This window comes from Pollicipes pollicipes, unplaced genomic scaffold, assembly GCF_011947565.3.
Source record: "Pollicipes pollicipes isolate AB1234 unplaced genomic scaffold, Ppol_2.1 Scaffold_4002;HRSCAF=4701_pilon_pilon_pilon, whole genome shotgun sequence".
Taxonomy (NCBI): Eukaryota; Metazoa; Arthropoda; class Thecostraca; order Pollicipedomorpha; family Pollicipedidae; genus Pollicipes; species Pollicipes pollicipes.
The window spans coordinates 29662904-29684324 of NW_023596420.1; the positions used below are offsets into that span (position 1 = coordinate 29662904).

At 53.9% G+C, this 21421-nt stretch overlaps 3 protein-coding genes across 5 annotated transcripts; 1 reads left to right on the forward strand and 2 right to left on the reverse strand.

Annotated features, from left to right (window-relative positions):
* Positions 1 to 2232: 2232 nt before the first annotated feature.
* On the reverse strand, positions 2233 to 14403 carry LOC119093441 (putative methyltransferase-like protein 15 homolog). The gene is made up of 4 exons (XM_037216395.1): positions 14262 to 14403; positions 4509 to 4817; positions 3658 to 3828; positions 2233 to 3135 (listed from the first exon to the last, which is right to left on the reverse strand). The coding sequence occupies exons 2-4, from the start codon at positions 4690 to 4692 to the stop codon at positions 2381 to 2383; spliced, it is 1110 nt and encodes a 369-aa protein (XP_037072290.1). The 5' UTR covers positions 4693 to 4817; positions 14262 to 14403; the 3' UTR covers positions 2233 to 2380.
* On the reverse strand, positions 7651 to 14354 carry snRNP-U1-C (small ribonucleoprotein particle U1 subunit C). Its single transcript, XM_037216396.1, has 2 exons — positions 14261 to 14354; positions 7651 to 8408 (listed from the first exon to the last, which is right to left on the reverse strand). Exon 2 carries the CDS (start codon positions 8352 to 8354, stop codon positions 7857 to 7859), a length of 498 nt encoding a protein of 165 aa, XP_037072291.1. The 5' UTR covers positions 8355 to 8408; positions 14261 to 14354; the 3' UTR covers positions 7651 to 7856.
* Positions 14404 to 14634: 231 nt separating the features above from the next.
* On the forward strand, positions 14635 to 16861 carry LOC119094041 (RNA-binding protein 34). 3 transcript variants are annotated; one of them, XM_037217105.1, is made up of 2 exons: positions 14635 to 14688; positions 15331 to 16861. In XM_037217105.1, the coding sequence occupies exon 2, from the start codon at positions 15506 to 15508 to the stop codon at positions 16763 to 16765; it is 1260 nt and encodes a 419-aa protein (XP_037073000.1). In that variant the 5' UTR covers positions 14635 to 14688; positions 15331 to 15505; the 3' UTR covers positions 16766 to 16861. The 3 variants fall into 3 exon arrangements, with proteins under 3 accessions (XP_037073000.1, XP_037073002.1, XP_037073001.1); XM_037217107.1 differs by lacking the exon at positions 14635 to 14688 and adding an exon at positions 14715 to 14862; XM_037217106.1 differs by lacking the exon at positions 14635 to 14688 and adding an exon at positions 14715 to 14843.
* The last annotated feature ends 4560 nt before the right edge of the window (positions 16862 to 21421 follow it).

The window sequence follows — 21421 nt, forward strand, 5'->3', positions numbered from 1 at the left end:
CAGAGTCTCCGCCGCCGGCTCCCTGACAGCCGCCGTCTCGGCCGGCGCGCGGCGGCGGTCGGCCAAGTGGCGGACCGTGTCACGCGGCCGCTCACTCCGTGTGCCGGCCTCACCGTGGCCGGCAAATGGTCCCGCGGGGATTAATCGAGGCAGCCGACGGCGGCCGACCACCGGGCGCATATGGGAAACACGACGCCTAATTGGATTGTGATGGAACATGGCCGCCTATCCGCCTCCGACCTTGCTCTTTCTCAGCCGCCACCCGGACATTACTGTTTTTCAGCCGACATCCGGACATGGTTCTTTCTCAGCCGACATACGGACATGGCTCTTTCTCAGCCGACATCCGGACACGGCTCTTTCTCAGCCGACATACGGACATGGCTCTTTCTCAGCCGACATCCAGACATGTCTCTTTCTTAGCTTACATCCGGACACAGTGCCCTTTACCAGATGACATCCGGATGCACCGCTCTTTCTCAGCCGACATCCGGACACACCGCTGTTTCTCAGCCGACATCCGGACTTTGCTCTTTTTCAGCCGACATCCGAACCTCGCTCTTTCTCAGCCGACATCCGGACATTGCTGTTTCTCAGCCGACATCCGGACTTTGCTCTTTCTCAGCCGACATCCGGGCACAGTACTCCTTTTCAGCTGACATCCGGACATCACCGCTCTCACTCTCAGCCGGTATCCAGACAACGGTCTATTTCGGCCGGCATCTAGCTCTAGCTCAGCTCTATCTCCGAATATGGTCCTGCTTCATAACAATAACCACGGTTGGAAATTTGTGTGTCACGGACCGCCAGGGTCATTTGAAGACTGGACTCCTTCATCAGGTACCATATGGAATGCGGTAGTGATATAGGCCGGAGCTCCTGGCCAGGGTGCTCCGAACCATGAAGGCCAGGTCCGGTTAGGTCCTGGAGCGGAGCGAGCTGCCCACTACCACCACACTACCACCGCTACCACCACAATACCACCACTACACTAGCACCGCTCCATAAAACAGCTATATGTGAACAAACGACAACGGCGTGACATGAGGAATTAAATGTGGTCCTAAGATAGTGCGTAGTTATAGGCATTATATAGGTATAGGGATAGGCATATAGGCATATAGGCATTGAAACGCGGGACACCGCCATATCAGCTATTGCCCCATTTTTTCCTCGCACGAGTGAGACATTGACGTGTCTGTCATCTTGTGTATGTCGAGAGGGCTCTGAGCTGGGAGATCCGGCGGTCAGTGCGAGCCAGGGACCACAAAATGAGCCAAGTAGATTTCGAGATATCAAAGGTAGAAGTGATCCCCGCATAGGATGCGAGCGACATTTGACCCATAAAAACAGTTAATGCCAGGTTTAACCTTTCGTCGTAGACGTAAGGCAGGACATACACCACTTTATGAGACAATTAATACGCGATCCGCTAACTAGCGGTCACCGAACACCGCTGTCATAGACCCAATCTCAATTAAGTCAGCAAAATGAAGGTGTTCGCCGTGCTTACAGCACACGGTCGTCACCGTTTTACAGTGGAACAGAACGCCAATCCGGTGTGGGATAGCTTTCTAATGTATGCCACTAGCAACAACATCTAGAAGGCGTCCGTGGGCCAAGGCCAGGCCGTCGGCAGCGGCATGCCCCGATAATGCCCATGTCAGTATGAGTCACCACGTGCACACAGCGCGCGCTATCGTCGACCTTTTGTGCCAGGAATGGAGGAGATGCACACTGCATCAGGTCTGCCAGTGGATATCCTGGGTCTTGCAGGTGGCATTTTTTTTAAACACTTAACCCGAACCTTTTGAGCGGATGGATTTCTGCTCACGCTAAACAGTGAGCTTGCGCGAGCCCTAACCCCTACCACCTGATCTCGCAGTTTCAGTCCAACGGCGAAATTTGGCGGCGGAAGCTAAACGTGCCGCAATGCACGGCACGGCACGGATCGTCCCGCCCTATGACGTCATCTGATCTTTATCGGTGGCCGCTGCCACCGGCCGCAGATCATTCCTGTCAAGGACAAATAACGAGCGCCTAAGGCGACTCGCCACGCCACGGGTGGGTGAATCGGGAGGCAGGCGCTCTAACCGAGCAATCGGGACGGTCATTGGCGATATATACATTCGCGTTGCACAAATGCTGATTGATTTCAGTCGTTTGCGAGCAAGTTCTCTTCGTCCCAAACATTTTACGGAACATGCATTGAAAAAGAAATCGACTCTATATTCTCTCGGTTTCTATCAACCACCGTGATTTCATGACCTGCGCCTCGGCGTCAGCGGCCGGACCAGACCGCGAACAGGAAGCGGGAAGACCCCGTCGACAGAATGGTCGCCAAGCGGCCCTGCCAGGAAGCATCACGACCTCCTCCCTTCTAGAACTCATCCTCCTCGTCGCACTTCTCGGCCACGCGCAGCTTGGCTGAGCGGCTGCGCGGGTTGGCGGCCACCTCCTCCTCGGACGCCACCACCACGTGCTTGGTGACCGGGCGCCACCACTTGCGGGCGGCGTGGCGCACGTCGGTGGCGGCGTCGGCCGGCAGCGCGGCGCCATGTCGGCCGACCACGTGTCGGCGCGGCTCTGCCTCGCTCAGCTCGCTAGCCTGCAGCTGCGCCTTCACTGCTCGGTCCTCGAGCGAGTGGAACGTGACGACGGCTAGCCGGCCGCCGACGCGCAGCAGGCGCCGCGCCGCCACCACGCCGAACGCCAGCTCGTTGAGCTCGTCGTTGACGAAGATGCGCAGCGCCTGGAACGTGCGCGTGGCCACGTGCGCGGGCCGGCCGAGCTTGTCGCGCCGCTCGCGCGCGCAGACGGCGCGCACCAGCTGCGCCAGCTCGCCGGTGGTGCGCAGCGGGCGCAGCAGGTAGCGCGCCTCGACGATGGCGCGCGCGACGCGGCGCGCCATCGGCTCCTCGCCGTAGGCGCGGATGATGCGCGCCAGCGCCTCCTCGGGCGCGTGCGCCAGCAGCTGGGCGGCCGTCGGCTGCTCGGGCCGCCGGTCGCCGTCCATGCGCATGTCGAGCGGGCCGTCGCGCGCCAGCGAGAAGCCGCGCGCGGCGTCCTCCAGCTGCGTACTGCAGCAGCCGCAGTCGGCCAGAGCCGCGTCCAGCCGGCCCGGTGACACGCCCGCTGCCGGAGCAGCGAATCACGTCACGCCACGGGGCGGGATTATCACGCGAGGTTATCACACCGGCAGGGTTTGTGGGTAGTATGTACATTGCAGCATGAGGGCATGGGTGGGGCTGGCTTGTTTACGGACTACAGAGCGCTTCAAAGAAATGGAGGAATTTGGTTTAGACGAATGCGCAGTGAGACGTTGCGAGATTGTTTTAAAAAAACATGGTGACACTACCTCTCAATGTTGAAGTGCCTTCGTGATCCGGTCCAATGTCAGTGTTACAACATGTCATTTGCGAGTCGCCGCCCCGGGCGCTCGTAGCGTAGCCCAGGCCAGTTTATGAGTCACACATTCACAAGCACATTGTATGAATAGCATGCCATACAAATTAGAGCATAAATCAGTCCAACGAAGCGATGGCAACGACATGGAATTAACGACGCCGGAACGGCTTGCGCATACGGAGCTCACAGAGACGAACACGACAAAGTCTACGGCCGATATATTGTCGTTGCCGGTGCGCAAGTGCGTACCCTGCTGCATGAGTTGGGGCAGCTCGCTGAAGCGCCCCAGCAGGGGCACCACCCGGCCGCTGCCGCGCCAGCTGGCCGCCAGCTGGCGGGCGCGCTCGTGCGCCGCCGGATCGCGGTCCAGGGCGTACACGGTGAGGCCAGGCGTAGTCTCCAGCAGCAGCCGCGTGTGACCTGAGGTCAGAGGCGGGTCAGGGGCGAGGTAGGAGTGGGGTAGGGGCGGGTCAGAGGCAAGGTAGGAGTGGGGTAGGGGCAGGGCAGGGGCAGGGCAGGGACAGGGCAGGGCCGGGGCGGAGGCAGGGGCAGGGGCAGGACAGGGGAAGGGTCAGGTGAGCATCGAGACTGATCGATATTTCTGGGCACTGCGAAGGCACGCTACAGTTTAGCGTGGCAGAAATAAGGCGCAGCTAACCGCCTGAGCTGATAAATCGGTCCTGCACGCCAGCTTTGCGCTCAGTGGCTTGACTAACGCGAGGCAAACAGCTGGGTGCGCAAATGATTAGTGCCGGCTGAAGCGTAGACATGTAATAACGTGGAAATGTGCTGATAGGCCCAAACATTAAACATTCGGCTTGACAGGCATGTGCTGTCCTGATCAAGAGAGCGATTTAGGAAATAATACGCCACACGCCATACACTTGGAAGGCCAACACACACTAGTACTGCGCATTACCTTACGCAGCATGAGCAGCGACGTTATGGTGCAATTAACAAGACGACAACGTGCCCACCGACAAGTGAGGGCCACCTTCCCAGCGTACTGCCTGACTGTCCCACGCGCAAGTACTGGCCACCGAGCTAGCCCCGCTCTGCCGTCAGTCCGCCCCTGCCAGTGTGCTGCTGCGGCGGCTCACCTCCGGCGCCGAATGTCATGTCAAGCACGCTCTGGCCGGGCCGCAACGCCAGCAGAGCGCGCACCTCGTCCGCCAGCACAGGCACGTGCAGAGGCGGCGCCGGAGGGGAAGCCGCTACGGAGCTGCATCTCCGGCCGAGGGCCGAGCGGCGCACCGCCCGCCAGACTGACCGGCGGCACCACATGACCAGGGCAGGCTTCGGCGCCGGCCAGCGGCTGGGGGATGCCCGCGGCAGAAGCGCCGGCGCGGTGTGCGACGCGACGGCTCGCTGGTGTTCGTCCGGGACTCCGCGCAGTGAGCTGCCTGCACCTGCAAGGAACGCGTCTTGAGTTCGCGGGCTCGGAGGGGAGAAGGTGGGATTCAGTTTCGCTGTGGCATGCTTGTCCCGCGCGTGAAACGTGCGCGTGGAATGCTACAAGCACGGACAGTTCAGTGTTGTGCAAGGACTCCTGTGAGCTTGACGGGGCAACTTGCATTGGACATCGCGTAACATTTAACGAGACGACGAAAAGCATGAATACAGAAGTTATTGTTGGGAATGTTCATTTGCGACTTAAACTGCTCTGCCTGTTCCGTAAAAGGCAGCTCCACATTAATCCCTTGGAATCTCACCTTTAACGATTATGAACCCACCAGGAATGTTTTACCGAGTTAGTCGCCGATCCCTGGCTTTAGCCACCATCTAGCGGACAGCTGAGAAACTACAGTTGTATCTCCAGCGACGCTTGAAAGGGTCCGTCCCGACAGCGAAACCAGAACGCCGCATTCTGTACTTGTGTGTGTAACGCGGGAGTTATTTTAAGCTATGTCGTGCTGAAATATATATTTTCACATAAAAGGAAGCATCACTATAAATACGCGTGTTAATGCGTATAACGTTAATGATATTTATGTAACAATCTTCTTTGATGAGCTTGCAAGTACGGGAGAAAACGTGAGGCAGCGGGGTTTGGTGTCAAATTGCGAGTTTTGCGTACCAACATCCTCGTGCTGGTGGTGCAAGGATGCGTCAGAAACACATAACCCATATATATGACTCCCTCCGAAAAGAAATGAATAAGGGAGCAATAACTACAATATCCATATTATCGCGAGAAGTTTCAGCTGAAAAAGCTCCCCAACAAAGGAAGGACAAGTGAATCGCTTTAGATAATGGCGGTGTTAGGGGTAAACCGAAGCAATTTTATGTGCCAAAGCATGCATCCATTCTAAAGAGGCAATTTTCGTCCCATTCTTTACGTCGTTATAAATATATGCCACAGAATATGAAAAACAAGACAACGCACGTGACCACTAACGCTCCACGCAAGGCAAGACAACAGCCAGGCAAATATAGCAGCCGACGGTGAAAATCACCCGCGACGGGTCATTCAATCGACATAAATCCCCGAACAGCGGACGTCGGGCTCAGGAAGGCGGGGCGGACGCCCCATGTGCCAGAGCGGCAAACAGCTCATCCGACGTCGGTAAGGTGCGATTCATCTGCCAGCGGCCACCTGGTGTTGTGACCCTCCTGAGATGAAATGGCTGCTTTAGTGGGAGACCCGCACGGCGACCCGGAGAAATGACCAGACGCAGCTGCCACTGGAACTGACGAGACCCGCATCGAAGCGTCAAACGAGAGACGAAGGCAGGCACTGGTGAACGTGCAAGAGCTGGGCATATAAACAGTGAAAAGCACAACCAGACAGGGCGACACCACTAAACCCAGAGGACGCCGTTTGCTCCTCTATAAGCAGTCCATTTTCATGCAGTTGTTGATTGAAATTTTATGGAGCCGACTGCGGGGGTCAAATTAACGCCCAATTTTTACGTCGGTTATAGGTGCATTCTACATTGTGTTTTACTCGTAAAGATCGTCAATCGTACCATTCTAGTTATCTCGCCTTTGTCGGCGAGCCGTGCTCAGCTGGGTAAGCTTCCAGACCTGCGAGCGTGAAATATCTCCATACGCGAACATTAGATCAGTTGACCAACGTATCAGCTGGCCAAAGCGTCACACAGCACTTTTCCATAAGAGTTCCTAGTATATCGCCAATGCTACCTCTTTCGCACACTTTTGCAAAGGAAAGTCATCAAACGGAAGATGGGACCTTCCAGAAGTTCGCAATCCGTCAGGGTTGCAGCTAAAAACAAAAATTCGGTGGCCAAACAGCTGACATATTTGGCAGTGGCCAGCCAGTTACAAAAAAAAAAAAAACAGCTAAGTAATACGCGACCGGCTGGCCACCGTCGCCAGTGAACAGTTTGTACCGGAAAGCACGCCATATTGCGATTTAAATGACTGAAACCCACGCCAGTTCGCTTCCGAGGCGTACAAAAATGGGTTCAACCCGCGGCCCCAAAACGTCCGCCCGACTGTACGGGCAGGACCGCGGGTGGCTGTCTCTCCGTGTCGGCTGGCCCGCAGCTGAACCCACTCTAACGCGATGCGCTGTTTTAACGGTGCATGACTGGAAGCTTTAATCGCCTTTTCAGAGCTTGACTCAATGCCAGAAATGCAGCAAACGTTCAGGGTGGTAGCGAGCGCGGCGGAGGGCCAAACATCGTGCTCGAATCGACAGCGGACGGGAACCAGGGGCGGACCAGTAGCAGCATTAGTTAGGCTATCAAGCTGTCTCGCATTCACTCGGCACTTGAACACACGTTGCACACAATGGCCGTTATATATGATGCATTCATATAATTTGTGGGCTGTGCGCCGCAGAAGGCAAAATCCACTGATTGATCACACGCCATAATGGTCGGCAGGAATACTCATTGGCTTGTTATTGTACTTATTTGTGGGAGGCCCGTCGTGTTCGACTCATGGCCTGGATGTGACGCGTTGGACACGAGTTGGACCATCGCCAACTCAGGCTCAGTCTCTGGAACGACAGCCACACCTGCTCAGCACTTTCCACCACAAAACAAACGCATCAGACCGGAGTGTGAATGATTCGGACGTTATGTATTTCAAAACGTGAGATGCACCAGGTATGATGTTCAGCATGTCAAACTGAGCGACACGGGAATACGCGGAAAGGAAACATCGTTACGCATTTCAATCTGGGCTACTCTAGCACGGCCCCGACACACCTGACAGACACCTCCGCACACTCGGGCGTGACGATACCCCCCCCCCCCCCCCCATCCCGTCCCGCTCCCCGCTAACGACGGATACAATCATCCTATCAAAGAACAGGAGAACCGCGCAGTCACGCCCACGAGCGCGCCACGCTCGCCGAGAGCGCAGGACAGTCATGCCCACGAGCACATCACGCTCGCTGAGAGCGCGGGACACGGATCGGCGCGGCTGCGGACGCACCTCCCGGGCGGCGGCGGTGGTGTGCGCGCCTCCGCCCGCGGCTAGTTCTGCATGGGCGGCCCGCCCATCATCATCGGCGGCCGCCCGCCCATGATCATCATGGGGCCGCCCATGGGGCCCATGGGCGGCCGCATGCCGTGGCCCATCATGTGCGGCCCACCCATCGGCATGCCGGGGCCCATCATGGGCGGGCCCATGTAGGGGCCCATGAGAGGGCCGCGCGGGCCCAGCGAGGGCTGGCCGGGCCCCAGCGGCGGCCGGCTCGGCGCGCCCTGCATGCTCGCCGGCGGCGGGATGGCCGCGCCGGCCGCCTCCCGACCGCCGCTCTTGCCCGTGGCGAACGGGTTGTTGGTGATCTTGCCGGCCTTGAAGGCGGCCGTGGTGGCGTCGATCAGCGACTGCGCCTGCTCCTCCATCCACTTCTGGTAGTAGATCTTGACATTCTCCTTGTGCTTGCGGCCCGAGCAGTGGGTCTTGCGTACCGACGGCGAGTCGTGCGTCAGGTAGGTGTCGCAGTAGTCGCAGAAGTACTTCGGCATGGCGGCGGTGGTGGCGGCGTCGGCGGCGGCGCACGGGTCACGACCTGCTGCCCCCTGAAACAGCGCGCAGTGACACACCTGCGGGACGCTGCACGACGGGATCAGCGCGCAATGCAGAGGTCAACACGGGCGGCGCACGCGGTGCAACTTCTGACTGGCTTTGGCAGCATACATACACTATGCCGAGAGATAGTTTGTATTGTTTACGAAACGATATCACTTCTCGGAAGTAATTATTACAGTACACATAAGCATTCGTGTAACAAAGCCCTTCATTCGGATCAAAAAGCGAGTTTCTCAATTTTGGGGGCAATATTTTGATTTCTGGCTCTGATCGGCTAATTTTGGATTTGTCAAGGCTGTCTCGGACTTTTCTCCACTGGATCTATTGGGACTGCTCCACTAAATTCCTAATCCTCCCTTGGCCCAGTCCGGCCAGCCCCGGCCCTAGCCCCGGCCCCGGCCCTGGCCCCGGCCCCGGCCCCGGCCCCGGCCCCGGCCACGGCCCCGGCCCCGGCCCCGGCCCCGGCCCCGGCCCCTGCCCCGGCCCACGCCCCAGCCCCGCCAGCCAGTGCAAACGGCCGTGTCTATACTTCAGATTTTAGCATTTCATAAGCGGAAAACTATATGGCGTGTGGGCCCGTGAACTCATATAATAATCCAGCTAGCCGCGACATATCATCAGCATGCAGTCCAGAAACAGGTTTATCCCCTTCCCGTTACCATAATCTTTATATTTTCCTTCGCTAGATTCATTGGAATGGTTGGTGACAATTCCTTCATGATCGGGAATCTTAGCATTAGCAATCAAGTGATTCTGCTAAAGGTAAGTCGGGCAATCAGTGCGACAGGAAATCGACAAATAAGCCTCTAGACAAGGCTCATTCAGCATTAGTCTGCTGTGTAGGAACCGTTGTCCCCGCCGCACCAGGCCGCCGCTCGTTACGGCATTTGTCATCCACTTGGACGGGGCGAAGTCAATTTAGAATATTACGCACCCACCTTTGGCCCACAACAGCAAGTCAATGCATGATTATTGGTACATGTTGCACGAGACACCTTTTGATACCATGTTGTGGGGTTCAAGGTAGAGCTGCAGAGAGAGCGAGAGCGAGAGCGAGAGCGAGAGCGAGAGCGAGAGCGAGAGCGAGAGCGAGAGCGAGAGCGAGAGCGAGAGCGAGAGCGAGAGCGAGAGCGAGAGCGAGAGCGAGAGCGAGAGCGAGAGCGAGAGCGAGAGCGAGAGCGAGAGCGAGAGAGAGAGAGAGAGAGAAGAGAGAGAGAGAGAGAGAGAGAGAGAGAGGAGAGAAGAGAGAGAGGAGAGAAGAGAGAGAGAGAGAGAAAGGAGAGAGAGAGAGAGAGAGAGAGAGAGAGAGAGGAGAAGAGAGAGAGAGATAGAGAGAGAGAGAGAGAGAAGAGGAGAGAGAGAGAGAGGAGAGAGAGAGAGGAGGAGAGAGAGAAAGAGAGATGAGAGAGAGAGAGAGGGGGAAAGAGACAAGGAGGAGAGAGAGGAGTGGGAAGAGAACAAAGAGAGAGAGAGTGGGAAGAACAAGGAGAGAGAGAGTGGGAGAGAGACAAGGAGAGAGAGAGAGTGGGAGAGAGACAAAGGAGAGAGAGAGAGTGGGAGAGACAAGGGGAGAGAGAGAGAGTGGGAGAGACAAGGGAGAGAGAGAGAGTGGGAGAGAGACAAGGAGAGAGAGTGGGAGAGAGACAAGGAGAGAGAGAGGGAGACAGAGGGAGACAAGGAGAGACAAGGAGAGACAGAGAGACAAGGAGAAACAAGGGGAGACAGAGAGAGACTGAGGGAGACTGAGGGAGACTGAGGGAGACTGAGAGAGACGGAGACAGAGACAGAAAGTGACAACACAAAACAATGTTCATAAAAACATTTGTGAATTTCGGGCTGCATGCCATGGCCATTTCTTGCTAAAAGCGAACCGAAAACTCTAAACGTACGCCCTTTCTTCATCCCAATAACCAGTACTATCCCTAATTCCCCAAACCACTGGCACGTTACCAGTGCACGTTGATTACTACACAGCTACAACAAACAAACACACTTTCCAGTTCATATTTGAAAAGAACATTTCTAGCCATGAAAGTCATTTAGAAATTAGACTCATGTCAGGAGCTTTGCGGCACACAAAATTCAAATAAGAGGTTCTGACCTGCATTCCCATGGAATCTTCCTATCGCAGCACAGTCACCAAGCAACAACGATAAAAGAGCAGCACGTGTATAATTTGCCACAACGTACCGGGAAACGACACAAGCTATTCCGTAAATAAGGAGCTCATACAAATACACTACACAATTCAAGCCATTGGGAACCATAAATGTAGAATCTCCCGCATCCGCGATTATAATCCTCTGCTGCTTGAGTCAATTTGCTTGTGGAACAGATGAATCACAAAAGGATATGCTCTGTCATGCATTAAAACAACACAGAACCAGTGCCCCTAGTCGTGAGCTATGAGTCCACTTAAAGGTGAAACGTGCAGTGCAGCCTTGTTGAACTGTTGGGCCGAAACTTATGTGGCATCAGGAATACAGATTCACAATATGAGCAGGCGTGAAGCAACGTCCCCAGATTGGAAACTACACCCGCGTAGTGATGACAAAAACAGCAAATGCTCAAACGGGGTGTCATGTTGCTGAAAACATCCTAACATTGTACCCCCACCCACCAGAAGAATAAACTATGTTAGTGTCACTTCACCAGTAAAACACGTGTTTCGTAGACACCACATGCTGCCATCTATCAACTCCAGGTTTCCTCTGAGTTCTGAGCCTGAACACCCTGACTAACTTCGTTCCCAAAACGCAGCTGAGCGCCCACCCAGCTCTCTGCAAGCCCAGACTGAGACAAATGGGTGGTGCCTTTTAACAAATGTTGCACCACAAACACCACAAAATTAACAGGAGTGCAGCAACAGACCACCTGACTCACATCAGAAATATGGCATCTTACATATGAGAGAAATCTCTGAGCGATGCAATGCTAGCTGTAGTGGCACATCCAAATAACTCCATAAGTGGAGTGTATTCATCTTGACAACTTTATATGTGGGCCTGCCAGCCAGACTGGGAGCAGTCACTCCCAACATCTGCCTGCTGCCCCAGCCAATCCAGCCAGATTGGGAGCAGTCACTCCCAACATCTGCCTGCTGCCCTAACCAATGGCCACATTCAGATGGTTACTTGCTGAGCCTGCTCAGGAACCAAACAAAACTGACTGGGGGCCAGCGCAGCAACTGACTGAGCCACACCGGCAAAAGCAGCCTCCTTGCCACCCATCAATGCCTTAAACAATCAGTTGGACAGGTGATGGCTGTTTATTATCAATGTTCCAACACACAAGACACCTACTAAGGCAATGTGCAAGGCAGGGCAAGGCTAAGCATGGCTTGACAAGGCATGTCTAACCAAGACTCAGACCCTTCCTAGATGCCATTAACATAGATATTGGTTTAGGTGTGATATGTGAATCATGGGTTTGGGTATATATGGATAAGATAAGTGGATCTGGTTAACCCAAAATATACAACATAAACATCATTTTTATTGAACCAAGAATACATGAAGGCTGAGAAGGTGACAAGCTTGTGAGCAGCTCTTTACTCATGATCAGCATAGTCAGCATTAATGGCCACCATTGGCTGGTAATGCTGAAGAACCACAGCAACCAAACTTGCTGCATGCATGGTTGACAGGCCTTGGCACCAATGCTCAGATGATGGTTACACACCTGGCTTAAGGACCTTCTAAAAGAGGGTATCTACACAGCAAACTCACACACCCTGTAACAATCCTGTTGACTGGCACAGAAGCGGCCAGGCTGCCAAAATGTCTGTCTGTGACCCCCAGAGTACCATCGGTGCTTCAACTTCACTATCTGCACTACAGTATGTCACCAGAGTACCCATCTATGAGGATGTTGCCAGCACACATGCAAATACTTTCCATTTTCCCAGTTGGCTGGTGGATTTGCAATCAACATTGGGACAATAAACTATGCATTAGTACATTGTCTATTTCAAGCTCTACCCATTTCTGGGGAAAAAGTAAAAGTGAGGGCCAGGCTCTTTGTATGCACCTAACTTAATACACCATTTGATATTCTTGTCATATGCTAAGGATAGGAAATGTGCAGTCACTATGGTGGGAGTCAGGGAGGCAGCCACAGGGGGAGGGGGGACACTTATGCCTGTAGCTTTTACTTGAGCAGCATGGACAGCCCACTAGGTCATGTCACATTGAGTGCTCTCTAAGCTCCCCTCTCTCTCCAGCACTGCTGGGCCAGCAGACTGTAAATTTTCAGTGTGTAGATGTTCAAGCTTAGACATCATGTCAGTAGAAGTCCCCCCTAAGTAGCAGTCATCTCTTTCATCCCCCAACAATTGGTGAATTTGCATTTAGCATTATGTGTAAAATGGCATACAAGGCTGCCAAACTGCAGGCAATTTTCTGAAAACATGGATCCCATGGCTCAGATCCAAACCTGATGCCTTGATGTCTACATGCCTGCAATCATTGTGCCTGGGCTAGGCAAGGCATCTGCCACCACTGCCAATGAATTGGTCTGCATGCTTTGCTGAAGAACTTGGCTAGCAGTATGCTATGTCCGTAACTTGTGGTGCTTGGTCTTTAGACAAAAACAAAACAGATAGGCTAACTACAGATAATGGAGTTACATATTTTGTGCTGCTAAGATAATCAAATCAGTTCAGCAGAAATCAGCACATAGTTATTTAAGCCTTGTGACTAATCTCAACACAACACATTAATTATGAGATACACATAAACATCAGGAGCAATCTCCCAATAGAGCTGTCTTCCAAAGCAGTCCAGTCCTTGCATGATGACTGCCTCATCACATAACCTTGTCAGTTGAAGGACTTGAGTGTCAGGTGTGGGTGGCAATTCAGGTGAATTTTGGTGGATTTTCAGATATTCATATTTACTATACCCAGGACTGTTGAGCATATAAGTCTGGTGTGTGCATCTGTCCAAAAATATTAGGGGGTGCATAAGCCTGATGCAGAGCCACACTCCATTCAAAATTGTGTATAAACATAGTGTGTTGCCACTTTCCATGCTGGAGTGTGCATATGCACAACCAACAGTATACTCTGTGTTACCTTTAGTTACTTTGTTACTTACCTTAGAGCCCAATACCACTGTCCCCCTCTTACGACAAGCACAACTCTTATAATATCAAGCACCTCAAAAGCTTGCTGCCATCTCTTCCTTCTCATACTCTCATACATGTGTTCTCTCATGTCACCTCCAGATTTACTTTGAACCTCTAGCCAAACAAAAGGCCAAAAGTATCTTAACTTTTGAAAATGCTGCTGCACAAAATATCATCCACTGTCCTGGTCACCTACACAAGTGTGCTGAGCATCACACTAGTGCTCATCACTTAAGCCAGGTTAAATTGTGTTAAGTTTTAAATCATTTTTGTGAAAATATTTTCAGAACTGTGCCTCAAGTTACCTTAGCATCATATTGCCCTAAACCACTGACTGATTTTAAGCCAAAATTAGGGGTGACCATGGGCCAAGCTCTAAGCACTTATATATGGTGTACATGCACCCAAAATCTTGTTGGGATGTTGTCACTATGTCAGACATATTAGGCATCATGTGCATTGTTTGCAGTCTGGTCTTGGTGGGAGGGAATGCAAATCACCCAGCATAACCAGCCTGCAATCAGCGGGAGGGGGTTCAAAGTCTCCCAGAATGCGGTAACAGTTAAAATCAGACGCTTTGCGCACGTACATGGAGTTACGTGCTTATACAGCCAAATATCGGTCCGAAAGGCGGCGTTCCCCCTCAGCACGCATCTCGTCTCCTTTTTTCCGTTTTCAACGGCACATCATCTTCCCCTCCCTTGCCATGTACTTACTCGGAATAAGTATATGACGGGATTTAAGAAAATATCTTCTACGGCGCAATTCACCGAACCGTGGTCCTCTCACACACGCCCGGCACCCGACCACCCGAGGCCTTAGAACGGAACAATCGTCACCGACGCGAATCTGCGGTATCTGTTCCAAGGCTATCTGTTCCCAACACCCACCGGTTTCGCCGCAACGACAACGTTGATGCTCGCTGCTACCAGATTATCGCTCGCCAAATATCCTGAAACTACCAAAAGCACTAGGAATGTCTGGGAAAATTGCCAAGGACTTAGGATATAGCCTGGTATTTCTCAAGATACTTGAGAGATTCTGAGAGCGCGTTTCCGTTTTTCTACGGGCGTTAATTCTGTGTTTCCACTTGCGCACGTGGGGAGAGGGCATCTGTGCCCGCTACTCCCTGCGCCCTGCGAGGTATGATGGGGGAGGCATGTGGTTGGGCACATGGGCGTGTAAATCTGGCATGCAATGCTTTGGGCACGGGTTTTTTATTACTCTCTGAGGGTTTGAGTTTGCAATGTCGCAGGACGAGACCGACGAAACAACCTCCAGTTGGCTGTCTATTGAAGGTCGACTCACGTCATCTGTGTATGGTTGATGTCGATAATTATAGAACGAACTCAGAAGCATGCATGGTTGTGATCATGCTCAGTTTTAGTTTTTTAGCTCCAATGCGTCATTGCATATTCCGAGAGCTGCTTGGTTTGTGAGTCCTCATTCAACAGAGACTATTCATAATTGACGAAAGTGTATATAAAGTTGGCATGTATGTGTAGTATATAACATGCATATAAAGTTAACTAATTGGCTGTTCAAAGCAGGCCAGTTATTTGCCTGCTGTGTTGAATGGCTCATGTGTTTGATTTAAGCACTCTTGGAATCAGACTGAAAATCAGTGTTATGTTGAAGGTAGAATATCATGCATTGTAGGATGGTGCCGGGATTTAGTTGCCTGGGTGTCTGTGTGTTTTTATGTGTTGTACAGCAGTCTCATTAGGCTTTATCACAGTGATCAGTTGTGGTCCAAGTGACTCATCATTTGTCATGTGATTACAGAATAGTTTCAAGCTGGTATTCATAGTGTCTTCAAAACATTCGCAAGCTATGGCTGTAAAGGAAGTGAGGAAAGTCAAAAAGCCAAAAAAGGTAAAACTGAAACAAAAACTGTCTGCTAGTGACATCAAACCCCCCAAGAAACCCAAAGTAGTGAGTCTTCTGGAGGGTGGTAAAAATGCAAAGTCCACCTGATTCTAAAGCTGGCAGGAAGCAGAAGGAGCATGTTTTGGGTGGTGATGACATCATCAGTCAGGGAGACCAGCCAAGTGAGGCTGGCTGTGAAGCAACGGAGCCATCACCTGCTCCAGAAGCAGGAAAGCAGCGGCAGTCAAAGAAAGGCGAAAACCCAGTAAAGCCGAAGAATTTAGTCCACGAAAGACGCACTGTGTTCGTCGGCAACCTGCCGTTGGGGGTGCGCCGCGCCGAGGTGCGGAAATTCTTCATGCAGTACGCGCCGGTGGAGTCTCTGCGCTTGCGGAGCGCTCCCCGGTTGGACAGCAAGAAGCCTATCCGCATGTCGGTCATCACGAAACGCTTCAGTACCGAGCGGTCCTCGTTTAACGCGTACGTGCGCTTCGTCAGCGAGGAGGACGCGGCGCGCGCGGCGGCCGCGGCCAACGGCGTGCTCTTCAAGGAGCACCGGCTGCGCGTGAACGCCTCCATGTCGAGCGAACGGCCCGACCCGCGCCGCGCCGTCTTCGTCGGCGGCCTCCCTTTAAACGTGGAGGACGACCACCTGTGGGCCCACTTCGGCGAGTGCGGCGACATCGTCAGCGTACGCGTCATCCGCGACTCACTCTCGTCGGTCGGCAAGGGCTTCGGCTACGTCAACTTCGGCGACGAGCAGGCGGCGCACCGTGCGCTCAAGCTGAATGGTAGCGAGATGGGCGGGCGCCACATTCGCGTGCAGAAGTGTCATGCCACGGCCAAGCCCAAGGTAGACCGCACCACCGGCAAGAAGCTGCGGAGGGAGAAGGGCGCGGAGGGCGAGGGCGAGGGCCCGCGGCCGCTGCGGCCGCCCGACAAACTGGCGCCCGTCAGCAGCTTCTCCGGCGACGCCACCGCCGAGTCCAAGTCGTCGCTGAAGAAGAAGAAGAAGAAAAAGGAGCGCTGGGACGACGCGAAGCGCCAGAAACGGAACTTGGCGCAGAGCCTCAGCAAGACGATCGCGCCGGCGGCTGGGGCGAGGAGCAGCATGGCGGCTCCGACTACCGCACCGGCTGTCAAGGTCGGGGGCGTGCTCCCACAGAGTAAGAAGATCAAGTTTGACTTTGACAATGAGACAGACACGGCTAGTGATAAGAAAAAGGACGCCGAAAAGATGAAGGCGATCAAATTAAAGAAGGAGGCGAAGCGGAAAAAGAAAAGTAAGGAAAGCCTGGCCAAGAAAAAGAGGAGTGTTGTTGAACCGCTAACTAATATTTTGCCATCATAAGCAACAACACCATCTTGTTTAAGTTTGCGGTACCCAAGAGAAGTGCATGCATACATCTGCCCGATAAGTTCAATAAAGATGAATTTCATCTTCATATCTAGTTGTATGAATGCCAGAATTTGAGTGCCCAGTTGGCGTCAAAGGCCGTACTTTGTGCTTTTCAGCAACGACTGGTGCAGGCACTTTGTACGTGTTCACGTTAGTGTCTGATGCCAGTCACCAAAGCATATGGAGCAGGCGGCACTCGTCAACGCACAGACGATATTTAACCTGCTATAGAGACGAAGAGGGTGAAATTTAGGTAAGTTACGTTTGAAAAGCATGTCCGCGCATTACGCTCTCGCCGTCATTCTTGACACTTAGCCATTCTTCTAAAAACCACCGACGTCGGTACCGCTAGGAGCGAAATGTTGATGCAAGGCACCGGATTTTTGGTGCTGGCAGTGGACCTATTGGTGACTGGCTCCATGCGCAGATTACATAGGCTGCGCAACAGATGACCAGCGCGCGATGTGGGATATGGCCCATTGCAGGTGGTGCGTGGAGCGTGCCACCGTCCGACGGGAACATTCCCTTACAAAGCGGTCAGGCGAAGGCGCGGACACGTGGATTGCTGGGTATGGCTGTGGTCGCGAGCCATGCCAGTTGGAAGAGAACCGACGCCGTCCCAATTAGATCATCGCTCGCTTGAATGATCGATGTGACACCGACGCGCACGTGTTTGGAGGCATGGCGGTTGATGGTAAACGCAAATTCCCTTTGCGTGGCTGTGAGCGATTCGCTGGCTCGCGCTGTTGGCCAGTGCCCGACGTCCCTGTCACGCTGCACATTCACCACATTGGCAGTGGCTTTTAAAGAAATTACGTTGTACCGCCGGCTTCAGAGATCCGATTTACAACGCATATCGGAAGTTCATCTCGCGGTACAGCGCGCACCGTGCTTGCAAAGCATCGGGACAGTCGGAAGTTGATGTCCAATTCAGAACATGGCGCTGGGTTTTCGCAGAGGCGGTGCCGTCTGTGCCATGAGTCTTTCCAGATGGCGGCATGGCGCTGGGTATTCGCAGAGGCGGTACCGTCTGTGCCATGAGTCTTCCCAGATGGCGGCATGGCGCTGGGTACTCGCAGAGGCGATGCCGTCTGTGCCATGAGTCTTCCCAGATGGCGGCATGGCGCTGGGTACTCGCAGAGGCGGTACTGTCTGTGCCATGAGTCTTCCCAGATGGCGGCATGGCGCTGGGTACTCGCAGAGGCGATGCCGTCTGTGCCATGAGTCTTCCCAGATGGCGGCATGGCGCTGGGTATTCGCAGAGGCGGTACCGTCTGTGCCATGAGTCTTCCCAGATGGCGGCATGGCGCTGGGTATTCGCAGAGGCGGTACTGTCTGTGCCATGAGTCTTCCCAGATGGCGGCATGGCGCTGGGTACTCGCAGAGGCGATGCCGTCTGTGCCATGAGTCTTCCCAGATGGCGGCATGGCGCTGGGTACTCGCAGAGGCGATGCCGTCTGTGCCATGAGTCTTCCCAAATGGCGGCATGGCGCTGCCCTCAATCTTGACGGGGGTCTCGTATATGCTCTGATAAAATATGTCCAATATTTACCGGTGGGGCGCGTTTATTCGCACCAGCGTTGTTAACTTGTGACGTACTTGACAGCTGAACTCTTTGTTGGTGCCCACAGAACTAAGCGCTGCATGAAGCAAGTTCCAACCCGCGAGAGCCGTTGTTTGGTGGTTCGGAAGCAGTCGCGCACGACGTCGCGATGTTTCATTTCTTCCCATTGTTGGCATGATCGAGGCTCGAATCAGGGGCATGGTTTCCTATTCAGTTGGAAGGCTCCAGCACACACGCCCCCCCCCCCCCCCCCCAACAAACACACACTGGGCCCCAGCCCCCAACTTTGAGAAGAAAGTGGGCCAAATACAAGTGAGTGTGTCCAGTGCGGTTTGAGGAAGGTGGCTGGTGAACTAGGTGAATCGGCGCGCACGTTTAAAGTAGTTCACAAGCAGGCTAAACGCAAACTAAATAAGTGGAGGCCAGTTAACGTTATTGCCCCTCCCCCCGCCCTGCCCGCTCCCCTGTTTCTAAGCCCATTTGTCTTGTGGTCGCCTTGCGTTAGGTTGACTGTACTGGTATTCGTGTATCGATTTGTAAAAGCGGATGGTGTCCGCGACAAAACCTGGCACACGGACGCAACGACCTCAGCGAGTCGTCATGACAGCCTTCCTACTGTATTTTCTGCGGATGGTAGATTATACGCGCATAGCTGGTCCATGCGGTATGAGTAGACGCATGCCTTGTTCCGGGGCTGCACGATGTGCCCAATGCACAATGGCGAGGGTGCCAATTACCAGAGATTGATTGGCCCCTGTCGAGGCGCGGCCGCGGCGCCCAGCTGGCGAAGGTCTACCCAGTAACATTTCAGACCTCAAAACTCTTGTTCAGGAAAAGGTGGCGGCAGCCACGTTTTAACAAATACTTGTAATCGAGTTTGGAGAATCGGCCCGTTCGCGTGGCAGCACTGTCCTCGGACCTCCCGCACGTCATCCAAACGTGAGACGCAGCTACCTCCGCATTTTTGCCTGACATAACCACCGAACAGTGCTTTATTCAAAAGCGGGCGTCCACTCTCGGCGCGGAGAGCTGAGCAGCTACGTGATGCAGCTTTCCAAAAATATTCATAATCGAGCGCGGCGAGTGAGACACCGATTGTGTGGCAGTGCGCGTGCGCGTTTGGAGAGCCGGATGTACGGGGTTGAATGTTCCGCGGTGCCCGCCCTAGCAGGCAGCGGTAGACTACGCCATACAGTCTCAGCAGCTGAATGCGTTATAAAGTCCTAATCAGCGACGTTCATTTGACGCAATGGTCCAGGGCTATCGCACGGCACGGGAATATAGCGCCCTACTGCCGACACCTGCTTGCTTGATAACCCCTAACAACACGTTACTGACTGCGGGCAGGCGCACTAAGAGTGGTACATAATCTAAGGCAGCGCTTTGAAATTGTCTTTAATCGAGCGCGGTGAGTGGTGAGATGATAGCGCCTGGCTCCGATCTATCGCACCACAGCCAAGCAGCGGGCCCGGCCGCAGCCGCCGCTTTGTTCAATACGTTGCCCATGCAGGATGTTCGCTGTCAGGCGACGCCAGGTTGGACAAAGCAACCATTTCTTTACATTGTTACCAGAAAAACGCCAGCTTAAAACATACCATGTATTGTATTATTGCAATAAGTCCGGCACCCCGCTGCTATTCAAGACCAAAGCTCTCGCCCAGATAACTGCGCTCCCACCCCATGTTTTCTGCACCAGCGCGGAACGCTCCCTGACGACATAACCTCATGAGAATACAGCTGCGGCGGCCGCTCCAGTGTCATCGAAGCGCGGTGTCCTCCCTGGGCGCCCGGCCGCTCCGAGTTTGGTGGGCCGGCCGGCGCGGCCCTAGGCGTCGCCCGTAGGACGGACTCCGGCGCCACCGGGCCGACGGCCGGTCCGACGCCCTGACTACCACTGGGCGGCGGCACAGCTCGGTAGCGGCGGTTCAACCGTCCTTGTGGCGTCTGGGCAGGTGGTCTGGAGCGTGGCCGCGCGGTCTGGGCGGCGGCGGTATCAATGCCGTCTCGGGTGGTCTAGGGCGGCGGCGGAGTCACCACCGTCTCAGGTGGTCTGGGGTGGCGGCGGAATCACCACCGTCCTCGGTGGTCTGGAGCGGCGGCGGTATCACTACATTCTTGGGTGGTCTGGGGCGGCAGCGGGATCACTACCATCTCAGGTGGCCTGGGGCGGTGGCAGGATCGCCGCCGTCTAGGATGGTCTAGGGCGGCGGCGGTATCACCTGCCGTCTCGCGTGGTCTGTGGCGGCGGCGGGACCTCCGTCTCGGGTAGCTCGTTCTACATAACTGGCACAAGAGGAGTGTGTTGCCTGAACACATCAGAAGAGATACGAAAAAAGCCGTATAATAAAAACAACGAAAAGATCTTCCCGAAATGTGCAATACCAGAATGTCTCACGACGCAAAACAATATGCACCGCTTACCATCATCTGGAAATAAAGAAGTAGGTAATTAGTTGCAAAAAAACATCAGTAAAGCAAAAACAGCATCTTATCACGTAATGCAGCGCGGCTGAGGGTCCGACGGGAGCAACCGAACTATATTACATTTTCATCAGATCACACCAACTCTCGCCGGACGAAGGTTTCCCACCTGACCACACGGGGGTATCTCAGCGGCAGCCAGCTATCTGGGTAATTTAACACGCTACAGCCAAACAGAAAGCGCTGATGGGTACCGAGTGTACAACTGCGCCAGAGCGCTGACGGGTACCGAGTGTACAACTGCGCCAGAGCGCTGATGGTTACCTAGTGTACAACTGCACCTGAGCGCTGATAAGTACCTAGCGTAAAGTGTACCAGAGCGCTGATGGGTACCTCGTGTACAACTTCAACGGAGCGCTGATGGGTGCGTGGTGTACAACTGCACCGGGTGAATGCTACTGGAGATGGGAAAAAATGCAACAAATGTTGCGCACTGATCGTGAACGAAAATAACGGGTAAAATCAAGAAATGCTAGAGAAAAGGGGATATGGTATTGCCCAGGACTGCACGTGATAACACTAATCGCAGCCCAGCCGCGAATGCGATCTGTGCCCAGTTAACT